The sequence below is a fragment of the Bos javanicus genome, chromosome 2 (genome assembly GCF_032452875.1).
Source record: "Bos javanicus breed banteng chromosome 2, ARS-OSU_banteng_1.0, whole genome shotgun sequence".
NCBI classification, from domain to species: Eukaryota; Metazoa; Chordata; class Mammalia; order Artiodactyla; family Bovidae; genus Bos; species Bos javanicus.
Window position 1 is genome coordinate 730,244 of NC_083869.1, and position 20,025 is coordinate 750,268.

General features: G+C 41.2%; 1 protein-coding gene across 5 annotated transcripts in view; it reads right to left on the minus strand.

Annotated features, from left to right (window-relative positions):
* The window catches only part of OCA2 (OCA2 melanosomal transmembrane protein), a 293,422-nt gene that overhangs the window by 248,977 nt on the left and 24,420 nt on the right, over positions 1-20,025 (minus strand). For all 5 annotated transcript variants that reach the window (XM_061431337.1, XM_061431332.1, XM_061431331.1 and 2 more), the window contains exon 2: positions 12,271-12,540. In XM_061431337.1, the coding sequence (XP_061287321.1) occupies positions 12,271-12,518 (248 nt within the window). In that variant the 5' untranslated portion in view covers positions 12,519-12,540. The remainder of the gene's footprint in view (positions 1-12,270; positions 12,541-20,025) is intronic.

The following is a 20,025-nucleotide window of genomic DNA, read 5'->3' on the forward strand; positions in this document are numbered from 1 at the left end:
ATGGTCAAAACCAAAATCAGATTGATTATATTCTTTGCAGCCAAAGATGGAGAAGCTCTATACAGTCAGCAAAAACAAGACCAGGAGCTGACTGTGGCTCAGATCATGAAATCCTTATTGCCAAATTCAGACTAAAACTGAAGAAAGAGGGAAAACCACTAGACCATTCAGGTATGACCTAAATCAAATCCCTTATGATTATACAGTGGATGTGAGAAATAGATTTAAGGGACTAGATCCAATAGATAGAGTGCCTGATGAACTATGGGCTGAGGTTCTTGACATTGTACAGAAGACAGGGATCAAGACCATCCCCATGGAAAAGAAATGAAAAAAACAAAATGGCTGTCTAGGTAGGCCTTACAAATAGCTGTGAAAAGAAGAGAAACAAAAAGCAAAGGAGAAAAGTAAAGATATAAGCATTTGAATGCAGAGTTCCAAAGAATAGCAAGAAGAGATAAGAAAGCCTTCTTCAGCAATCAATGCAAAGAAATAGAGGAAAACAACAGAATGGGAAAGACTAGAGATATCTTCAAGAAAATTAGATATACCAAGGGAACATTTCATGCAAAGATGGGCTCGATAAAGGTCAGAAATGGTATGGACCTAACAGAAGCAGAAGATATTAAGAAGAGGTGGCAAGAATACACAGAAAAACTGTACAAAATAGATTTTCATGATGAAGATAATCACGATGGTGTGATCACTGACCTAGAGCCAGACATCCTGGAATGTGAAGTCAAGTGGGCCTTAGAAAGCATCACTACGAACAGAGCTAGTGGAGGTGATGGAATTCCAGTTGAGCTATTTCAAATCCTGAAGGATGATGCTGTGAAAGTGCTGCACTCAATATGCCAGCAAATTTGGAAAACTCAGCAGTGGCCACAGGACTGGAAAAGGTCAGTTTTCACTCCAATCCCAAAGAAAGGCAATGCCAAAGAATGCTCAAGCTACCACACAATGGCAGTCATCTCACACGCTAGTAAAGTAATGCTCAATATTCTCCAAGCCAGGCTTCAGCAATACATGAACCAGGAACTTCCAGATGTTCAAGCTGGTTTTAGAAAAGACAGAGGAACCAGAGACCAAATTGCCAACATCAGCTGGATCATCGAAAAAGCAAGAGAGTTCCAGAAAAACATCTATTTCTGCTTTATTGGCTATGCCACAGCCTTTGACTGTGTGGATTACAGTAAACTGTGGAAAATTCTGAAAGAGATGGGAATACCAGACCACCTGACCTGCCTCTTGAGAAACCTATATGCAGGTCAGGAAGCAACAGTTAGAACTGGACATGGAACAACAGACAGGTTCCAAAAAGGAAAAGGAGTACGTCAAAGCTGTATATTGTCACCCTGCTTATTTAACTTCTATGCAGAGTACATCGTGAGAAATGCTGGGCTGGAAGAAGCACAAGCTGGAATCAAGATTGCTGGGAGAAATATCAATAACCTCAGATATGCAGACACCACCCATATGGCAGAAAGTGAAGAGGAACTAAAAAGCCTTTTGATGAAAGTGAAAGAGGAGAGTGAAACAGTTGGCTTAAAGCTCAACATTCAGAAAATGAAGATCATGGCATGTAGTCCCATCACTTTATGGGAAATAGATGGGGAAACAGTGGAAACAGTGTCAGACTTTATTTTTCTGGGCTCCAAAATCACTGCAGATGGTGACTGCAGCAATGAAATTAAAAGACACTTACTCCTTGGAAGGAAAGTTATGACCAACCTAGATAGCATATTCAAAAGCAGAGACATTACTTTGCCAACAAAGGTCCATCTAGTTAAGGCTATGGTTTTTCCAATAGTCATGTATGGATGTGAGAGTCGGATGTAAAGAAAGCTGAGCGCCAAAGAATTGATGCTTTTGAACTGTGGTGTTGGAGAAGACTCTTGAGAGTCCCATGGACTGCAAGGAGATCCAACCAGTCCATTCTAAAGGAGATCAGTCCTGGGTGTTCTTTGGAAGGAATGACACTAAAGCTGAAACTCCAGTACTTTGGCCACCTCATGTGAAGAGTTGACTCATTGGAAAAGATTCTGATGCTGGGAGGGATTGGGGGCAGGAGGAGAAGGGGACGACAGAGGATGAGATGGCTGGATGGTCTCATGGACTCGATGGACTTGAGTCTGAGTGAACTCTGGGAGTTGGTGATGGACAGGGAGGCCTGGCATGCTACAATTCATGGGGTCGCAAAAAGTCGGACATGACTGAGCGACTGAACTGAACTGAACTGAACTTGTTGAAATGGCTGTGTCCTGTGATGTAGGTTTAGTAGAACAATGTACTGTAAAGTCTGTGTGCTGTGATGTAGGTTTAGAAACACTGTGCTGTAAAGGCTGTGTCCTGTGATGTAGGTTTAGTAGAAGAGTGTACTGTAAAGCCTGTGTTCTGTGATGTAGGTTTAGTAGAACAGTGTGCTGTAAAGGCTGTGTCCTGTGATGTAGGTTTAGGAGAACAGTGTACTCTAAACGCTGTGTCTTATGATGCAGGTTTAGTAGAACAATGTGCTGTAAATGCTGTGTCCTGTGATGTAGGTTTACTAGAACAGTGTGCCATAACAGCTGTGTCCTGTGATGTAGGTTTAGTAGAACAGTGTACTGCACAGGCTGTGTCCTGTGATGTAGATTTAGTAGAACAATGTACTGTAAGGCTGTGTGCTGTGATGTAGGTTTGTACAACAGTATACTGTAACGGCTGTTAGATGTGAAGTAGGTTTAGTAGAACACTGTGCTGTAACCCAGGTGTCCTGTGAGTTAGCTTTAGTAGAACAGTGTACTGTAAAGGCTGTGTCCTGTGATGTAGGTTAAGTAGAACCTGTGATGTAGGTTTAGTAGAACAGTGTATTGTAAAGGCTGTGTCCTGTGATGTAGATCTAGTAGAACAGTTTAATGTAACGGCTGTGTCCTGTGATGTATATTTAGTAGAACCGTGTGCTGTAAAGGCTGTGTCCTGTGATATAGGTTTAGTAGAACAGTGTACTGTAGAGGCTGTGTGCTGTGATGTAGGTTTAGTAGAACCCTGTGCTGTACAGGCTATGTCTTGTGATGTAGGTTTAGTAGAAGAGTGTACCATAACCACTGTTGTCTGTGATGTAGATTTAGTACAACAGTGTACTGTACAGGCTGTGTCCTGTGATGTAGGTTTAGTAGAACAGTGTACTGTAAAGGCTGTCTCCTGTGATGTAGGTTTTGTAGAACACTGTGCTGTAAAGGTTGTTTCCTGTGACGTAGGTTTAGTAGAACAGTGTACCATAGGGCTGTTTCCTGTGATGTAGATTTAGAACTGTGTATTCTAAAGGCTGAGTCCTGTGATGTAGATTAGTAGAACAGTGTATTGTAAATAATGTGTCCTGTGATATAGGTTTAGTAGAACAGTGTAGTGTACAGGCTGTGTGCTGTGATGTAGGTTTAGTAGAACCCTGTGCTGCACAGGCTGTGTCCTGTGATGTAGGTTTCATAGAACAGTGTACTGTAAAGGCTGTGTGCTGTGATGTACGTTTAGTAGAACACTGTGCTGTAAGGGCTTTGTCCTGTGATGTAGGGTTAGGAGAACAGTGTGCTGTAAAGGCTGTGTGTCATGATGTATGTTTAATAGATCAGTGAACTGTACAGGCCGTGTCCTGTGATTATAGGTTTAGTAGAACAGTGTACTGTACAGGCCGTGTCCTGTGATGTAGGCTTAGTAGAACAGTGTGCTGTAAAGGCTGTGTGCTGTGATGTAGGTTTAGTAGAACATTGTACTATAAAGGCTGTGTCTTATGTAGAACAGTGTACTGCACAGGCCGTGTCCTGTGATGTAGGGTTAGGACAACAGTGTGCTATAAAGGCTGTGTGCTGTGATGTATGTTTAATAGATCAGTGTACTGTACAGGCCATGTCTTGTGATGTAGGTTTAGTAGAATAGTGTGCTGTCAAGGCTGTGTCATGTAATATAGGTTTAGCAGGACTGTGTACTGTAAAGGCTGAGTGCTATGATGTAGGTTTAGTAGAACACTGTACTATAAAGGCTGTGTCCTGTGAGGTAGGTTTAGGAGAACAGTGTGCTGTAAAGGCTGTGTCCTGTGATATAGGGTTAGGAGAACAGTGTGCCATAAAGGCTGTGTGCTGTGATGTATGTTTAATAGACCAGTGTACTGTACAGGCCACGTCCTGTGATGTAGGTTTAGTAGAACAGTGTGCTGTCAAGGCTATATCATGTGATATATGTTTAGTAGGACTGTGTACTGTACAGGCTGTGTGCTGTGATGTGCTACTACCCTCTGATTCTCTTGCGGATTTAAAACAGTGTGAAAGTATTCGGAACCTTTGGGTGGGCTGTGAATGCCACTAAAATCTCCACCTTGAAGCAGTTGGTGCAGCAAGGGGGTTTTATGGGTCCTTAATAAAATTCCGCAGGAGTGGAGTTGCCCCTGTAGAGGTTTTCCCGCAATTTCACAAGGACAGATGGTGGAATGGACCTGGCTGCTCCACATGTGGTGACTGGCTTTTCCAGCCCCATGAGGGCAAGGACTTCAACATGAGTTCCAGGTGATACCTGGCATTGGGTTTTGTTTTGTATCAGGGGTGTAACTGATTGTTGTTGTAGTTACTGCTGTAGCAAGATGTAAATCCAAGGGTCAGTGTTACTTGCCAAGGGAACATCACAGAAGATGGACTGCACATAGAATGTGAGGCGAGAGCAAATTGGCCAAGATGGCTTGTTCAGGCTTTCATCCCATGTTTTGTAAATAGTGACTATGCTGACTCATTGGAAAAGACCCTGATGCTGGGAAAGATTGAGGGCAGGAGGAGAAGGGGACGACAGAGGATGAGATGGTTGGATGGCATCACTGACTCGATCAACATGGATTTGAGTGGACTCTGGGAGCTGGTGATAGACAGGGAGGCCTGGCATGCTGCAGTTCATGAGGTCTCAAAGAGTAGGACACGACTGGGCAACTGAACTGAACTGACTATGTAACAGTTGAGATCGTTTATGTACCTCACATCACGAGGTACTTGCTTGGTCACAGGTTGTGTGAGGTAGACATATACATGAGCTCAATTTCTGGGTCAAGAAGATTCCCTTGAGTAGGAAATGGCAACCTACTCCAGTATTCTTGCCTGGAAAATTTCATGGACAGAGGAGCCTGACGGGTTATAGTCCATGGGGTTGCAAAGAGCTGGACATAACTGAGCATGCACACACTTCACATGCACATAACAGAGAGCTACCACCAGCTCTGAAAAACTCTAGACTCTGTAGCCAGAGACCCCAGGATTCAGCTTGGGCCACCAGTGGACTGACACCAGCTCTGGGACCCCCAGGGTCCTAGAACCAAAGACTCCAGCACCCTGGTCTACCCACTAGCAGTCCAGCACTAGCCCTGGGACTCCCTAGGCCTAAGTGCCACCCACCAGCAAAATAACACTAGCTCCACTAGCCCCACCAGCCCAGACCAGCCATCAATAAGCCAACACTAGATCCAGGATCTTTGATCTTTTTTTAAAAGAGAAGTTAGTCTTTAATTTCTTGTTTCATAAATAAACTGGCTAAATTGATTGCTTTTTGATGATTAGTTAAAGAGACCAAATCCCATGTCCTCATCCAAATACTCCAACTCTTTCTTTGGTTCAACTTTGTGGCTTTGGCAGCAGTAGAAACAACAGTAGTTACAGCACTAGCCCTGTGACACTTTGGAGCTCTTCAGCCATCTACCATGTGACCCAGCCACACCCATCAACTTCCAGGGCAGGGCCTGGCAATCAGCAGACCAGAGGCCAACCACACCTACCAGACCAACCACAGTAGTCATCTCATCACAACAGAAGGACCCACACAGCCCACCCTGGGAGCATCCATAGTGCATTTGGCTCTGGTGACCAGAACGAGTAGACTTCTGGGACACATAAGCATATCTCCTACATAAAGCCACTTCTCTAAGACACAAAAGTGTATGCATTCTACTTAATGCTTTGAAATAAAAGTATAGAATTAATAAAAATGAAATAACAGAGGAATATATTCCAAAATGATGGAACAAGATAAAACGCCAGAAGAACAAAGCAAAGTGGAGATAACCAATCTACCTAATAGAGTTTCCATGAAAATGACCATAAACATGCTCAACACATTTAGAAGAATGGATGAACACAGTGAGAAGTTTAAGAAAAACAGAAATTATAAAGAAAAATCAACCATAATTGAAGGATAACTTAAACAAAAATACACCAAAAGAAATTTTGCAGTATATTAGGTGATACAGAGGAGCAGATAAGTGAACTGAAAGAGTAGTGAGAATCATGCAAGCTGAATACAAAAAAGAAAAAAGAATTTTAAAAAATGGAGAGACTTCTGGGACAGCAACAACATACTAACTTTCACATTATAGGATTCCAAGAAGAAGGAGAGAGAAAGTGGCAGAGAACTTATTTGAAGACATAGTAATTGAAAACATTTCTAACCTGGAAAAGGAAACAGACATTCAAGTCCAAGAAGCCCAGAAAGTTCCAAATAGGATCAACCCAAAGAGATCCAACCAAGACACATTGTAATTAAAATGACAAAAATTAAAGATGAGTCAAGAATATTAAAAATAGCAAAGGAAAAACAACTAGTAATGTATGAGGAAACTCACACAAGACCATCAGCTGATTTTTTAGCAGAAGCTATGCGGTCCAAAAGAGAATGACTTGATATATTCAAAGTGATGAAAGTGAAAAACCACAACCAAGAATACTCTACCTGGCAAGGCTTTCATTCAGATTTGATGGAGAGATCAAAAAATTTACAGACAAGCAAAATCTAGAGGAGTTCAGCACCATCAAACCAGCCTTACAAGAATTATTTAAGGGACTTCTCTAAACAAAAAGGAAAGGCCACAACTAGAAATATGAAAATTACTGAAGGATAAATCTCATTGGCTAAGGCAAATATACACTTAATGTAATAGATCAACTACTTATAAAGATAGTAATAGTTTAAAAGACAAAAGTAATAAAATCATCAATGTCCACAATTAGTTAAAGGATACACAAAGCTAAAGGATACAAAATATGATGTCAAAATGTAAAAGTTTAGAGGGGAGTAAAAATGCAGTGTTGTTAAAAACATTCAAACTTAAGAGATTAATAAACTAAAGTAACCATGTATATATAGATAGATTGCTCCATATAAAACTCCATAAATAACCAAAAATCTACAATAGATACATAAAAGATAAAAAAACATGAACACCATATATAGTCATCAGATCAAAAGTAAAGAGTTTTAAAAAAGAAAAGAACAAAAAGAACCACAAAAATGACCCCAAAACAATTAACATCATAAAAGTGTAATAAGTACATACCTATCAATAACTACTTAAAAGATAAATGGATTAAATGTTCCAATCTAAGAATGTAAAGAGCCTGAATGTATATTAAAACAAGACCCATATATATTCTGCCTACCAGAGACTCATTTCTAAAGACACACACAGACTGAAAGGGAACAGGAAAAAAGTATCCTATGCAAATGGAAACAAAAAGAAAACCAAGGTAGGAAAACTTAAACAAAATAGACTTCAAAACAAAGAGCTGTCATAAAAGACAAAGAATGATATTACATAATGATCAAGGAATTAACCCAAGAAGAAAATGTAGCAATTGTAAATATATGCATTCAACATAAGGTTGCCTAAATACATACATCAAATATTAACAGATATAAAGGGAGATACTGACAGTAACACAATAATACTAGAGAACATTAACACCCCACTTAGATCAATGAACAGACCATCCAGACAGATTATCAATAAGGAAATGCTGGCCTTAAACAACATATTAAACCAAATGGATTTAATAGATATCCATAGGACATTCCATCCCAAAGCACCAGAATATACATTCTTTTCAAGTGCACATGGGACTTTCTCCAGGATAGTTCACATGCTAGGTCACAAAACAATTTCAATAAATGTAAGAAAACTGAAATCATCTTTGCCAACCACAGCACTATGAGACTAGATATCAACTACAAGGAGAAAAAGAACAAAAAACCTGCAAGAAATACAAACACATAGAAACTAACCAATATGTTACTAAATAACCAATGGATCACTGGAAAAATCAAAGAGCAAATAAAAAAATACCTGGAGACAAATGAAAACAGAAACACAATGATCCAATATCCATGAGATGCAGCAAAAGCCATTATAAGAGTGAAGTTTATAAAGAGAGATGCCTACTTCAGTATAGCAGAAAAGTCCCAAATAAACAATATAAGCTTATGCTTAATGGAACTAGAAAAATATGTACAAAACCCAATGTTAGTAAAAGGAAGGAAATAATAAAGATCAATGCAGAAATAAATGAAATAAAAAACAAAATAAGCCAATAAAAAGATCAATGAAATTAAGAACTGGTTCTTTGAAAAGATTACAAAATTGACAAACCTTTAGCCAAACTTATCAAGAAAACAAAGAGAGGGCCAAAGTCAATAAAATCAGAAATGAGAAAAGAAGTGACAGAAATACAGAAGATCATAAGAGATTACTACAAACAATGAAATGAACAACCTAGAAGAAATGGACAAATTCCTATAAGTGTACAATCTCCAAAGACTGAATGAATAAGAAATATGAACAGATAAATTATCAGTAATGAAACTGAATTAGTAATTTTAAAAAATTCCCAAAAAACAAAATCCCATGACCAGATGGCTTCACAGGCCAATTCTACCAAAGATTTAAGGAAGAATTAACATCTATCCTCTCAAATTATTCTTTAAAACTGCAGAGGAAGAAAACGTCTGGACTCTTTCTACAAGGCCAACATCACTCTGATACCAAAACTAGGCAATGATAGCTTTTAAAATTAAAATAAGAAAATTAAAAGCCAATATCACTAGTGAACAGAGATACAAAATCCTCAAAAAAATATTAACAAACCAAATTCAAAAATACATTAATAAGATCATGCATGATAATCAAGTGAGTATCCCAGGAATGCAAGGATGGAAAAATCAATCATACATCAATTATACATCACATTAACAAACTGAAGAATAAAAATTATATGACCACATCAATAGATGCAGGAAAAAGCTTTTGACAAAATTCAACATCTATTCATGATAAAAACTCTGAACAAAGTGAGTATGGAGGAAACATACATAAACATAGAAAAGGCCATATATGAAAAGCCCACAGCTAATATCTTTCTCAATGGTAAAAGCTGAGAGCATTACTTCTAACTTCAGGAACAAGACAAGGATGCCCCCTTGAACCTCTTTTATTCAACACAGTGTTGAAATTCATAGCTACAGCAACCAGACAAGAAAAAAATTTTTAATGCAAATGGAAAATGTAGAAAGAAAACTGTCACTGCAGAAGACATGATACCATAAATAGAAAATCCTACATATGCCATCAAAAAACTACTGGAACTCATCAATGAATTTGATAAAGTGGCAAGATATAAAATTAATATACAGGAATCTGTTCATTTCTATATACTAACAACAAACTATAAAGAAGGCAGAGTGCTGAAGAATTTATTCTTCTGAACTGTGGTGCTAGAGAAACTCTTGAGAGTCCCTTGGACAACAAGGAGATCAAACCAGTCAATCCTAAAGGAAATCAACCCTGAATATTCATTGGAAGGACTGATGCTGAAGCTGAAGCTCCAATACTTTGGCTACCTAATGTGAAGAGCCTACTCATTGGAAAAGATCCTTATGCTGGGAAAGACTGAAGGCAAAAGGAGAAGAGGGTAGAATAAGATGATATGGTTGGATGGCCATTGATCAACAACTCAATGGATAAGAGTTTGAGCAAACTCAGGGAAATAGTGAAGGACAGGGAAGCCTGGTGTGCTGTAGTCCATGGGGTCACAAAGAGTCAGACACAACTTAGCGACAGAACAATGACCAACAACCAACTATCAGAAAGAGAAAACAAGAAAACAATACCATTTACAATTGAATCAAAAAGACTAAAACATCTAGGAATGACTCTAGCCAAGAAGGTAAAAGACCCACACTTATTAATGAAAGATATTCAAGATGACACAAACAAATGGCAAGATATATTGTGCTCATGGATTGGAAAAAATAATATTGCTAAAATGACCCAAGTATTAATGTTAATATTACCCAAGGCAATCTACAGATTCAATGTAAGACCTATCAAAATACCAATAGTATTTCCCATAGAATTTGAACAAATAATTCTAAAATTTGGATGGAAACATAAAAACCCCTCAATAGCCAAAACAAACTCTAAAAAGAGCAAAACTGGTGTATCACACTTCTTGGCTTCAAACTATACTACAAACCTACAAAAATCAAAACAGCATGGTACTAGCACACACACACACACACACAAAAGATACATAGCTCAATCAAACAGAAGAAATGAAAAGCTCAAATGGGCAATTAATCTATTATAAAAGAAGCAAGAGTATACAATGGGGAAAAGATAACCTCTTCAATAAATAATAGTGGGAAAACTGTACCTCTACAAGCAAAAAAAAAAAAAAAAAATCAAATGACTACTTCCTCATTCCTAGTACAAAAAAAAAAAAAAAAAAATGAATTAAAGACTAAAATCCAGGGCCTGAAATCATAAAATTCTAGAAGAAAACATAAGCAGTATGCTCACTGACATCTGTCTTGGCAATATTTTGGGGGATATGTCTTCTCAGACAAGGGAAACAAAAGGAAAAATAAATGTACACATCAAAGCTTTTGCACAGTGAAAGAATCTATCAACAAAACAAAAAGGCCACCTACTTAATGGGAGAAGATATTTGCAAATGATACATCCAAAAAGGAGTTAATATCCAAAATATAAAAAGAATTCACCAGCTCAACATCAAAAAACCAAACAATCTGATTAAAAAATGAGCAGAGTACCTGAATAGATAATTTTCCAAAGAAGACATACAGATGCCCAACAGACACGTGAAAAGATGCTCAACATCACTCATCACCAGGGAAATGCAAATCAAAACCACAAAATGAGATATCATCTCAGGCTTGTCAGAACGGCTGTCATCAAAAGTCTGCAAATATCAATTGTTGGTAAGGATGTAGAGAAAAGGGAACCCGCATACACTGTTGGTGGGAATATAAAATGATAGAGCCATTATGGAAAACAGTATGGAATTTGCTTTATTAAACTAAACTAAAAATGTGTGTGTGTGTGTGTGTGGGTGTGTGCTCCATTGTGTCCAACTGTCTGCAGTCCAATGGACTGTAGCCCACCAGGCTCCTCTGTCCATGGACTTTTCCAGAAAAGAGTACTGGAGTGGGTTGCCATTTCCTATCCCACAGGATCTTCCTGACCCAGGGATCAAACTCATGTCTCTTGTGTCTTCTATGTGGGCAGGCAGATTCATCCACTTTTGTGACATACTCCATGTGTTCACGTCCGTGTGTGATCCCATCCCCTACATTGTGGGCGCAACCTAGTGACTCATCCTAACAGAACACAGCAAGAATGATGGGGAGTTACTTCTATGATTAGGTTACAAAGGACTGTCTCTCATGCTAGCCTTGATGGAGCAGGCCACCTGGCAAGGGACTGAGGACCTTAGACCATCTGCCCAGGAAGAACTAAGTCCAGCCAACAATGATGAGTTTGGAAGCAGACCCTACCCACTTGAACGACGGTCAGCCTCTGCTGACAACTTATTCTCAGCCTGTGAAAGACCCTTAGGTGGAGGATCCAGCTAAGCAATGCTCAGATTTCTGACTCACAAAACTGTAAGGAAACAAATGTGTCATTTTAAGATGCTGAATTTTGGAATATGTAGACCCAGGTTCAATCCCTGGGTGGAGAACATCCCCAGGAGAAGGGAATGGCAACCCACTCCAGTATTCTTGCCTGGAGAATTCCATGGGCAGAGGAGCCTGGCGGGCTATAGTTCATGGGGTTGCAAAGAGTCAGACATGACTGAGTGACTAATAGGTTATCTGATACTAGATAACTAACATACTCTTCTTTCCTGTATATCTATATCCTAGTGTTAATAGCTCTAAGAAAATACTTACTAACCAGTTTGTACACAGTTGATGAGACCGATCTGATTTCTATCTTTATTACCTTTTGGATTTACATTAGCCACATTTTAGAAACAGCATTCATTCAAAACACACCAGGAAAGTGATCTAGTGCTGGAAAGAGTCTTGCAGAACATCTGGAAATTTTTCCCACAAAAAAATGTAAGGGAACTATGCTCATGGAAATCCAGTATTTGTGAATTCCACATTTATAAGATAAAACTGTTTTAAACTCACCTCCGCTCCTTGAGGAATGAGCCAAAATCCTGGTCCACAGTAGCCCAGCAGCTCTGCCCAGCAGCCCCATTGTGGTAGGGGCTCAGGGAATCTGCCCTGCCAACTCCTTGCTGTGGCCTGCGGTTGCTGGTGTTGAGTTCCACCAGCCCTGAGCCTCCCAGGCCAGCACTCGTGGGAGCAGATGTCTGATGTAGCTCCATCTCCAGCCTGCCAGAGGCCAGCCTGCCATCTTTGTTCTCTAGGTGCATGTTTCTGTTGCAACTCTTCTCACTGGGGTCAAACAGAAAGAAACTGCTGTTGATAAAAAGCAAACTGGGAATATCATTTGCACCTTGAGGAATTTATACTACTGAATGGTATAGTAAAAAGACCTCTTATAACAAGGACTTTATCATGTTTCAGCATTCTAATATCTAATATTATATTCCAATGTATGCTCATCTCCAAGGATGAATATTTTAGCATATTTCACACTAGCAGTGACCTAACTATTCAACAACAGAGTATTAATTAGGGTAAATTGTGATACTTTCAGAGAAGGCAATGGCAACCCACTCCAGTACTCTTGCCTGGCAAATTCCATGGACAGAGGAGCCTGGTAGGCTGCAGTCCATGGGGTCGCTAAGAGTCAGACACGACTGAGCAACCTCACTTTCACTTTTCACTTTCATGCATTGGAGGAGGAAATGGCAACCCACTCCAGTGTTCTTGCCTGGAGAATCCCGTGGACAGAGGAGCCTGGAGGGCTGCCGTCTATGGAGTCGCACAGAGTTGGACATGACTGAAGCGACTTAGCAGCAGCAGCATCAGTGATACTTTCACAGTATAAAACACTATTCAAAAATAAACATCCTCTAAAGATGTTGATCATGGGAAATGTTTAAAATGTGGTAAACACCACTGGTATAATGGGATATATCTCTTGGAATAAATATGTTGCAGAGAGGAGGCCAATTCTTACTCCACAGTGGAAATTTCCTTTGACTTGCTTTTCATTGCTTTTGTTATTATAATCATACATAATGGCTTGCCTCAAAGAACCCTGCCTGACTGTAAACTAAAGTGCCTTTGTTCGGCTCATGAGAGACGATCTGTCCCTGCCCACCTGTGAATAGGAGATTAACACACCCCTTCCTCTCCCCTAGAGATGTTTTGCAAGATTGAATACCTTTTCATTTTACTCCCTCACTGCCTTTCCCTCTTTATTCTGCCTTTCAACTTTATTTCCTCATTGCTTCTTTCTCTCTGACTCTACAAAAGAACCCAACAAGTTGGTTATTTTGAGGCACGAGCCTGCCATCTTCCCAGTCAGCTGGCTCCCTGAATAAAGTGTCTTCCTTGTCTTAACATCTTGCTTGTATTTATTGGCCCATCATGAGGCAAGTTTTGCCAAGTCCAAGCTTGGTAAAACCTAGAATATACATAGAACAGAAGACCAGAAGGTCATAGCCTCCAAAGTATGGCTACTTCTGTGTGATAGAGATACAGATGATTAGGGCTTTCTTGTCTTTATCTAGGATGTGACTTTAACAATTTTGCATCTAGCAAATTAATACTCTTGCAGTAAGAAAACAATAATGAAGTAGGAGATAGAAGGTCTCCAGGTTAGAAATTTATAGCCACCCTTCTGCTTGCATTCTTGAGATAAGAGATAGGTGGGCTTCAGTTGAGGTATTTACAATTAGCCAGCCTCCTCTTTGCATTTCTTGAGATAAGAGATAGAGAGTCTCCAGTTGCAGAAGTTACAGCCAGCAGAAGAAACAAGGTAAATAGCCAATCTTTGTCTCTTACCTCAAGGGAATAATCACGGCAAGGACAAAGAAAGGAAACAACCCTGTCTGATAAGGGAGACACTACACAGACACTACCCTGGAGAAGGAAATGGCAACCCACTCCAGTATTCTTGCCTGGAGAATCCCATGGACGGAGGAGCCTGGGGGGCTACAGTCCACGGGGTCCCAAAGAGTCGGACACGACTGAGCCACTTCACTCACACATGTAAAAGGCTCCTTGGAGTCAAAAGTCAGAGGATTAATTCCAGGCCATAATGAGTCTTGCTCCTCCCAGAAGCCTTCACTTCAAGACCCATCTTGGCTAGGGTGTGCATGTGCACCCCAGGGGAGAGTCCTTCAACAAATTAACCAAGGGGAACAAAGCAAGGTGATTGGCCTGAGCAAAGACAAAGACCCAGAGAACTGCCTGTTTATAAAGGATTCAAATTTCCCAAAGGTGTGACTCTCTTGAGTTTGCCCATGCACATTTCCTCATGTACTTTTCTCTTCAATAAACTTTTTACTTTACTCTTTATCTTCTGCCTCCTCACCTGAATTAGTTCTTGACTGGGCAGGCAAGACTAGGGATCTTAGCCCTAACTGCTGGCTCCTGTGGTCCAGTGGTAAGGACTCCCAGACTAGGAAACTAAGACCCTGCTTCCAGCTACCACTTGCTGCTGCTTGCTGCAAGCTGCTGCTTAGTCCTACACACATCTGAAATCAATAATACCTACTATAAAAATGAGAAAAATCACTATACTTGCAAGGTTATGGTGTCTTACTTTGGGGATTATGTTTTAACCTTTTATCAATCTACTTGTTTATATAATAGTTGGCAGCGTCCCACAACCCCACAATTACCTGTGGTTGGCAGCAGAATGGTTTGCTATCAAAGGTTGCTCTTGTCAACTACAAATTGGCACTTGCCTGTCAACTACAAATTGGCACTTGCTGAGAACATTTGCCAGCAACTGAACAAGGCATTTGTCATCTGCCTCTGCAGAGATCGAACCCTGTGCTGCTATAGCTGTTGACCTTCCACACCCCCTGAGAGAGTTCAGGGTGGAGTGAGGCACTCTGTGTTCCAGGGGATCTGGTGGAACAGGTATTTAGACAATTAGGTATTTCCAGGAACTGATTTCATGATCCCAATCCTTGTATCTCTTCATAGCTAGAAAATCACCAAATCCCTTCATGGGGAACATCAGCCCCTCGTCGATAGGGCCCACATGGGGTCTCATTGATAAGATGGCTTGTTGTGTAGACCTCGCAAAGAATAAATCACAGTGATCTGTGAGACTGACCAAATTGCCCAAAAGGCATGCTGTTATCTCACTGGCTCCTATCTTCTCAAAGCTGCAAGACCACCAGATTCCAGACCTCCGGCTACATGACCATCCCTTCAGAGAATTTTTCATTGGTGGGGTATTAAGGACTCTGTCAAAAGGGAGAACACTGGTTCTCTTTAAGGGCCAGTCACCTGCTCTTTTCCGTCTAATAAACTTCCCTTTCCTTGCCTGACTGCCCAGCTCGCTTGCTCTCTTTACTGCACACTCATCTTATACTCGGGACTAGCAGAAACCTTTTGTAAAGTAAGCACTTGGTGGTGGTGGTGGTTTAGTTACTAAGTCATGTCCAACTCTTGCAACCCCGTGAGTAGCCTGCCAGGCTCCTCTGTCCATGGGATTCTCCAGGCAAGAATACTAGAGTGGGTCACCATTTCCTTCTCTAATAAATGGAGCTTAATGGCATCGACCTCACTGGGCCATAAAGGGGCTCAAGACAAAGACTCCTAAAGTTCTCGACACAAGGCCTGGTACCCAGGCAGTTTTCTATGCAGAGTAAGTTCACTGTGAGCAATGACCAGGAACACTCCTGGGGGCCTGCAGGGTTCCCTGAGGGAAAGGAGCAGAGTGCCTACCTCCCTAGTCTGACAGAGGGCCAGAAAACACTGGCACACATGCTCCCCTCGAGGAAGTGAACTCTCCCTTCACCAAAATCTTATATATTGACCTTCCCTGACTGCCTCTTTGGAGCAGTGTCTCAGAGCTCTCTGAGTTGCTGTCTCCCAGGCTGTAGTTCTCCTTCTGCTCCAAATAAAACTTAACGTGCAGCTTTCAAATTATGCATATTTTTAATTGACACTTTGAAGCCAAAATCACTGTGAGCTACTGCTGAGTCGGATTTGAAGCACTGGGAAGCAATGTACACACCTGTAGGTGGGATGAGAGCAATTCATGGGTCCACCACTCCTTGTCACTCAATTCACAGAGGCTTGCAATGCCCTGTGATCACAAATTCTGGAGGACCCAGGATGTGTGGCAGTTCCAAGCAAGTATAAAGTAAGTGTATTTTGTCTAAAACTGAGTAAGTGGAGTGATGACAACCCAAGGGTCCATACATTCTGGTGGAACAAAAATTTGCAAGTACAGAAAGGCAACAACTTTTGAAGAAACCCAAATGACCATGGAAGTTTTCGTATTTTCTTATTGCTATGATTTCCCTGCTTTCACCCAACACTTACATTGAAAAGATGACTTACTCATCAGCAAGCAGAAGGCAGAGTGTTGATAGAATGTACTTGTATCAAAAGGCAAAATCAAAATATTAGAGGAGTTAGTTTGACACAATGTTTCCTTGTCTGGTAAAAACAAACTTCTTATGCACATTTAAGTCAGGAAACACAAATTATGCAACTTCTGTGATTCCATCTACAAGTTAAATACTCTCACATTTGTATTTTAAACCAATGCTGTACAAGATGAACAATAAAATTTATGCTAATAATTTACAATTTTAATTTTTCTTTAGACTCATAATACCAAATAGCAATTTAAAACACCATGACAAATTGACAGACTATGGAAGAAAAGAAAAATCTTTAAATTTAAAACTATTAATGGCATTTTTTCCCATTTTTTGAACAAGGGGCCCACATTTCATCACGCACTGGGTCTCACTCTCTCCCCTTCAGAGAATTATCCTCTTAGCTCTCCACTGCCTTCTTCTTTCCTCCCTAAAGTACTCCAGGTGCCATTGCAATACAGCATCCACCCTTATCTCATGGCTACTGTCTTCCTGGCATGTCCCTTCATTTTTTGAAGATCTGAGACCTAGCTGTGATCACTGTCTCTCATTCTCTCTTCCACCACTTCCCCTCCATGACTACACTTGCTGCTATTTTTTGGAGCAACCATCCACTTCCTGGACTCTCAGCTACTTGAGTGCCTCACCAGCAGGAAGCTTACCTGCTCCCACATCAGCCAACATCACCACGTTCTCACTCCCCTTTCCCAACTGAGATTTTGTGGTCCAGCCAACACCCTCCTTTTACTTGCTTTCTCTTGTATTCTGTCAAGCTCACCTGTTATATGAGTTTTCTATTACTGCCTAATAAATTACCACAATAATAGTAGCTTAAAGCAACACACATTTATAATCTCAGCATCTCAGTGAGTCAGGGACAAGGCTTAGTTCAATCTTCTGCTTTGGAACTCAAGAGTCATTCAGTTGGGAATCAGCTTCCAAGATCACTCAGTGTTGGCAGAATTCACTTCCTGGTAGCTGTAAGACTGAGGACCTAGCTTCTTGCTGGCTATCGACTGGAGGCCACACTTACTTCCCACAGGCCTCCTACAGCCATGGAGTAACAGCCCATCCATCACCTCTGCCATATTCCACTGCTTGGAATCCAGTTACAGGTCCCACACTCACTCAAGGGCAAGGGGTCATCACACAAGAGTGTGAACACCAGGCAGTGGGGATCATGGAGGTCATCCCAGAGTCCATCTGCCACCCATGGCAAGACCTCAAACTTGGCTCATCCACCCTGAGCCACCAGTTAAATGGCTGAATGTGGCCATAGAGAACCCTGGGTCCTGCTGTTGGTCTCATCTGACCTCCACATGCAGGATTCTCATTGGGCTGAGCAATTCCCAGCAATCCTAGTGCATCTCCCAAGGCAATTTTCACAGCTGTTCTCCTCTATCTCCTTCTTTAAACCCATATATACCTTCCCGTCTCTCTAGTCTCAGCCACTGATTTTGCCTCATCCTTTCCTCACTGAGGGAGTCAGCCAGGATCCAGTAAGGAAAGCTGTTCTGTGTACATAAACACAGAAGTTGCTTACAGAGGAAGTGGACATGCTGAAAAGCTAACCAGAGGCCAGAGATTAGCACCAGCAGGAGACCTCCACCACCATGGCTGAGAGACAGAGGGAGAAGATGAATGCAGGGACCATGGAGGGGTGCTTTCTGGTAGGAGCTGGAGCCCCAGAAGAGATGCCTCCTAAAGCAGGGTGGCACAAAGCAAAGTATTGGCCTCTCCCTTCCTCCCTTCCCCAATCCCCCAGTAGACTCTCCTATAGGGCAAACTCAGCAGAAAGTTGCTGACCACAGAGCCTGAGCCAGAGCCAGACACTGAGATTCAGAGAAGAACACAGCAAGGGCAAGGAATGTCTCCAAGAGAAAAAAGTTCCACACTGACAAAATGAAGCAATTAAAATAAAGTACCCAGCCTTCCAAGGACATGCCTGCCTGCCGCCCTACCAGGTACACTAGGGACCTCCCACTCTCACCTGCTTCAATTGCTTTGTTACATTTCTATTCCTTGTCTCCTGAATCATTCAGGCCAGGATGTAAACATAGTGTCTACACTACAAAATTACATCTGAGGATTTGTGCTTCCAGGAACACAGAGTGGAACTATTTTTCCCTCTTCTTCCTATGAAGTATAAAGAAAAATCTGACATTTTATATAAAACAACTTGCTAAGAAGTTTTCTTATTTCAGTAAGAAAACTCTGAAGGGTGGGCAGAAGAAGGCAAACAAGTTAGTTAGGGACCCAAGAAATGACACAGCAGTGAGACTGTCCTTGGATTTTTATCATGTCTCATATATCCCAAGCAAGGTGCTGAAGAAGTCAGCAACCTAGAAACACCAACAGATGTAGATCAAAAAAAGCCCTAAGAAAAGCCTGTCCTCTCTAGCCAAAGAAATATGAATGCAGCAGCCTAGTAGGTTAGAATGCTTTTAGACAAAAACTACTGCAGCCAAACACTACAAACCCACATTCAATGAGAGAGCAAAGGCCAAGTGGTAAACCTAAACTCCCACCCTCACCAGGCTGTAATAAGCGGACCAGTCTCCCATCCCCACTGGAGAGGTGTCTAAGAAAGCACACAGGGAGATGGCACATTCATCTGTCCTGGGTACTAGGAAGTCCAACCTCTTCCACATGCATGCCCCCTCATGTAGGTGGAGACCACAAATGGGGAACTTGAACTTCAGTCCCACTTTGCAATAAGGGAAACTCTTTGCCCTTGTTTTGAGGTGTCAGAGGAGGCCAAGTGGAGAGTCAGAACTTTCACCACTGCAATAATGAGGCCACCTCACAACTATGTCCCTGGAGGCCACATGCGGAGCAATAATGAGGTGGCCTAATCCCTCCCAGCTAAGAAGGTATCAGTAGGGGCTCAGTAGGGAGCTCCCACACCACCATCCAGAAATAGCAGGGAATCCTTCCCTACCTTGATATCAACGTAGGCTAACTGGGGAACTTGGATTTCTAATCTTACCTGGCAGGAATGAGGCAGTACCTTCTGCTGAAATGTTATCAGAGGAAACCAACTAAACAGAAGGTTTAAATAGGAACTGGAGCTTCATAATACTCAAAATGAGCAAGTTTCTGTCAAAATCACCTGTCACAGTGACAACCAAGAAAATATCAACTTGAAAGAAAATAGATGATAATACCAAGATGATGAACAGGGACACCTGGGGTGCTGCAGTCCATGGGGTCCTAAAGAGTCGGACATGACTAAGCAACTGAACTGAACTGAACCAAGATGATAGGGATGTTGAAATTATCTGACAATGATTTTTAAGACAACCAAAATGCAAGATGAAAATGTTTCAAAAGGCAATAACAGACACAATTGGAACAAAAGCAAAATTTAAAAATTCAGTAGATGGGTTCAAGAGCA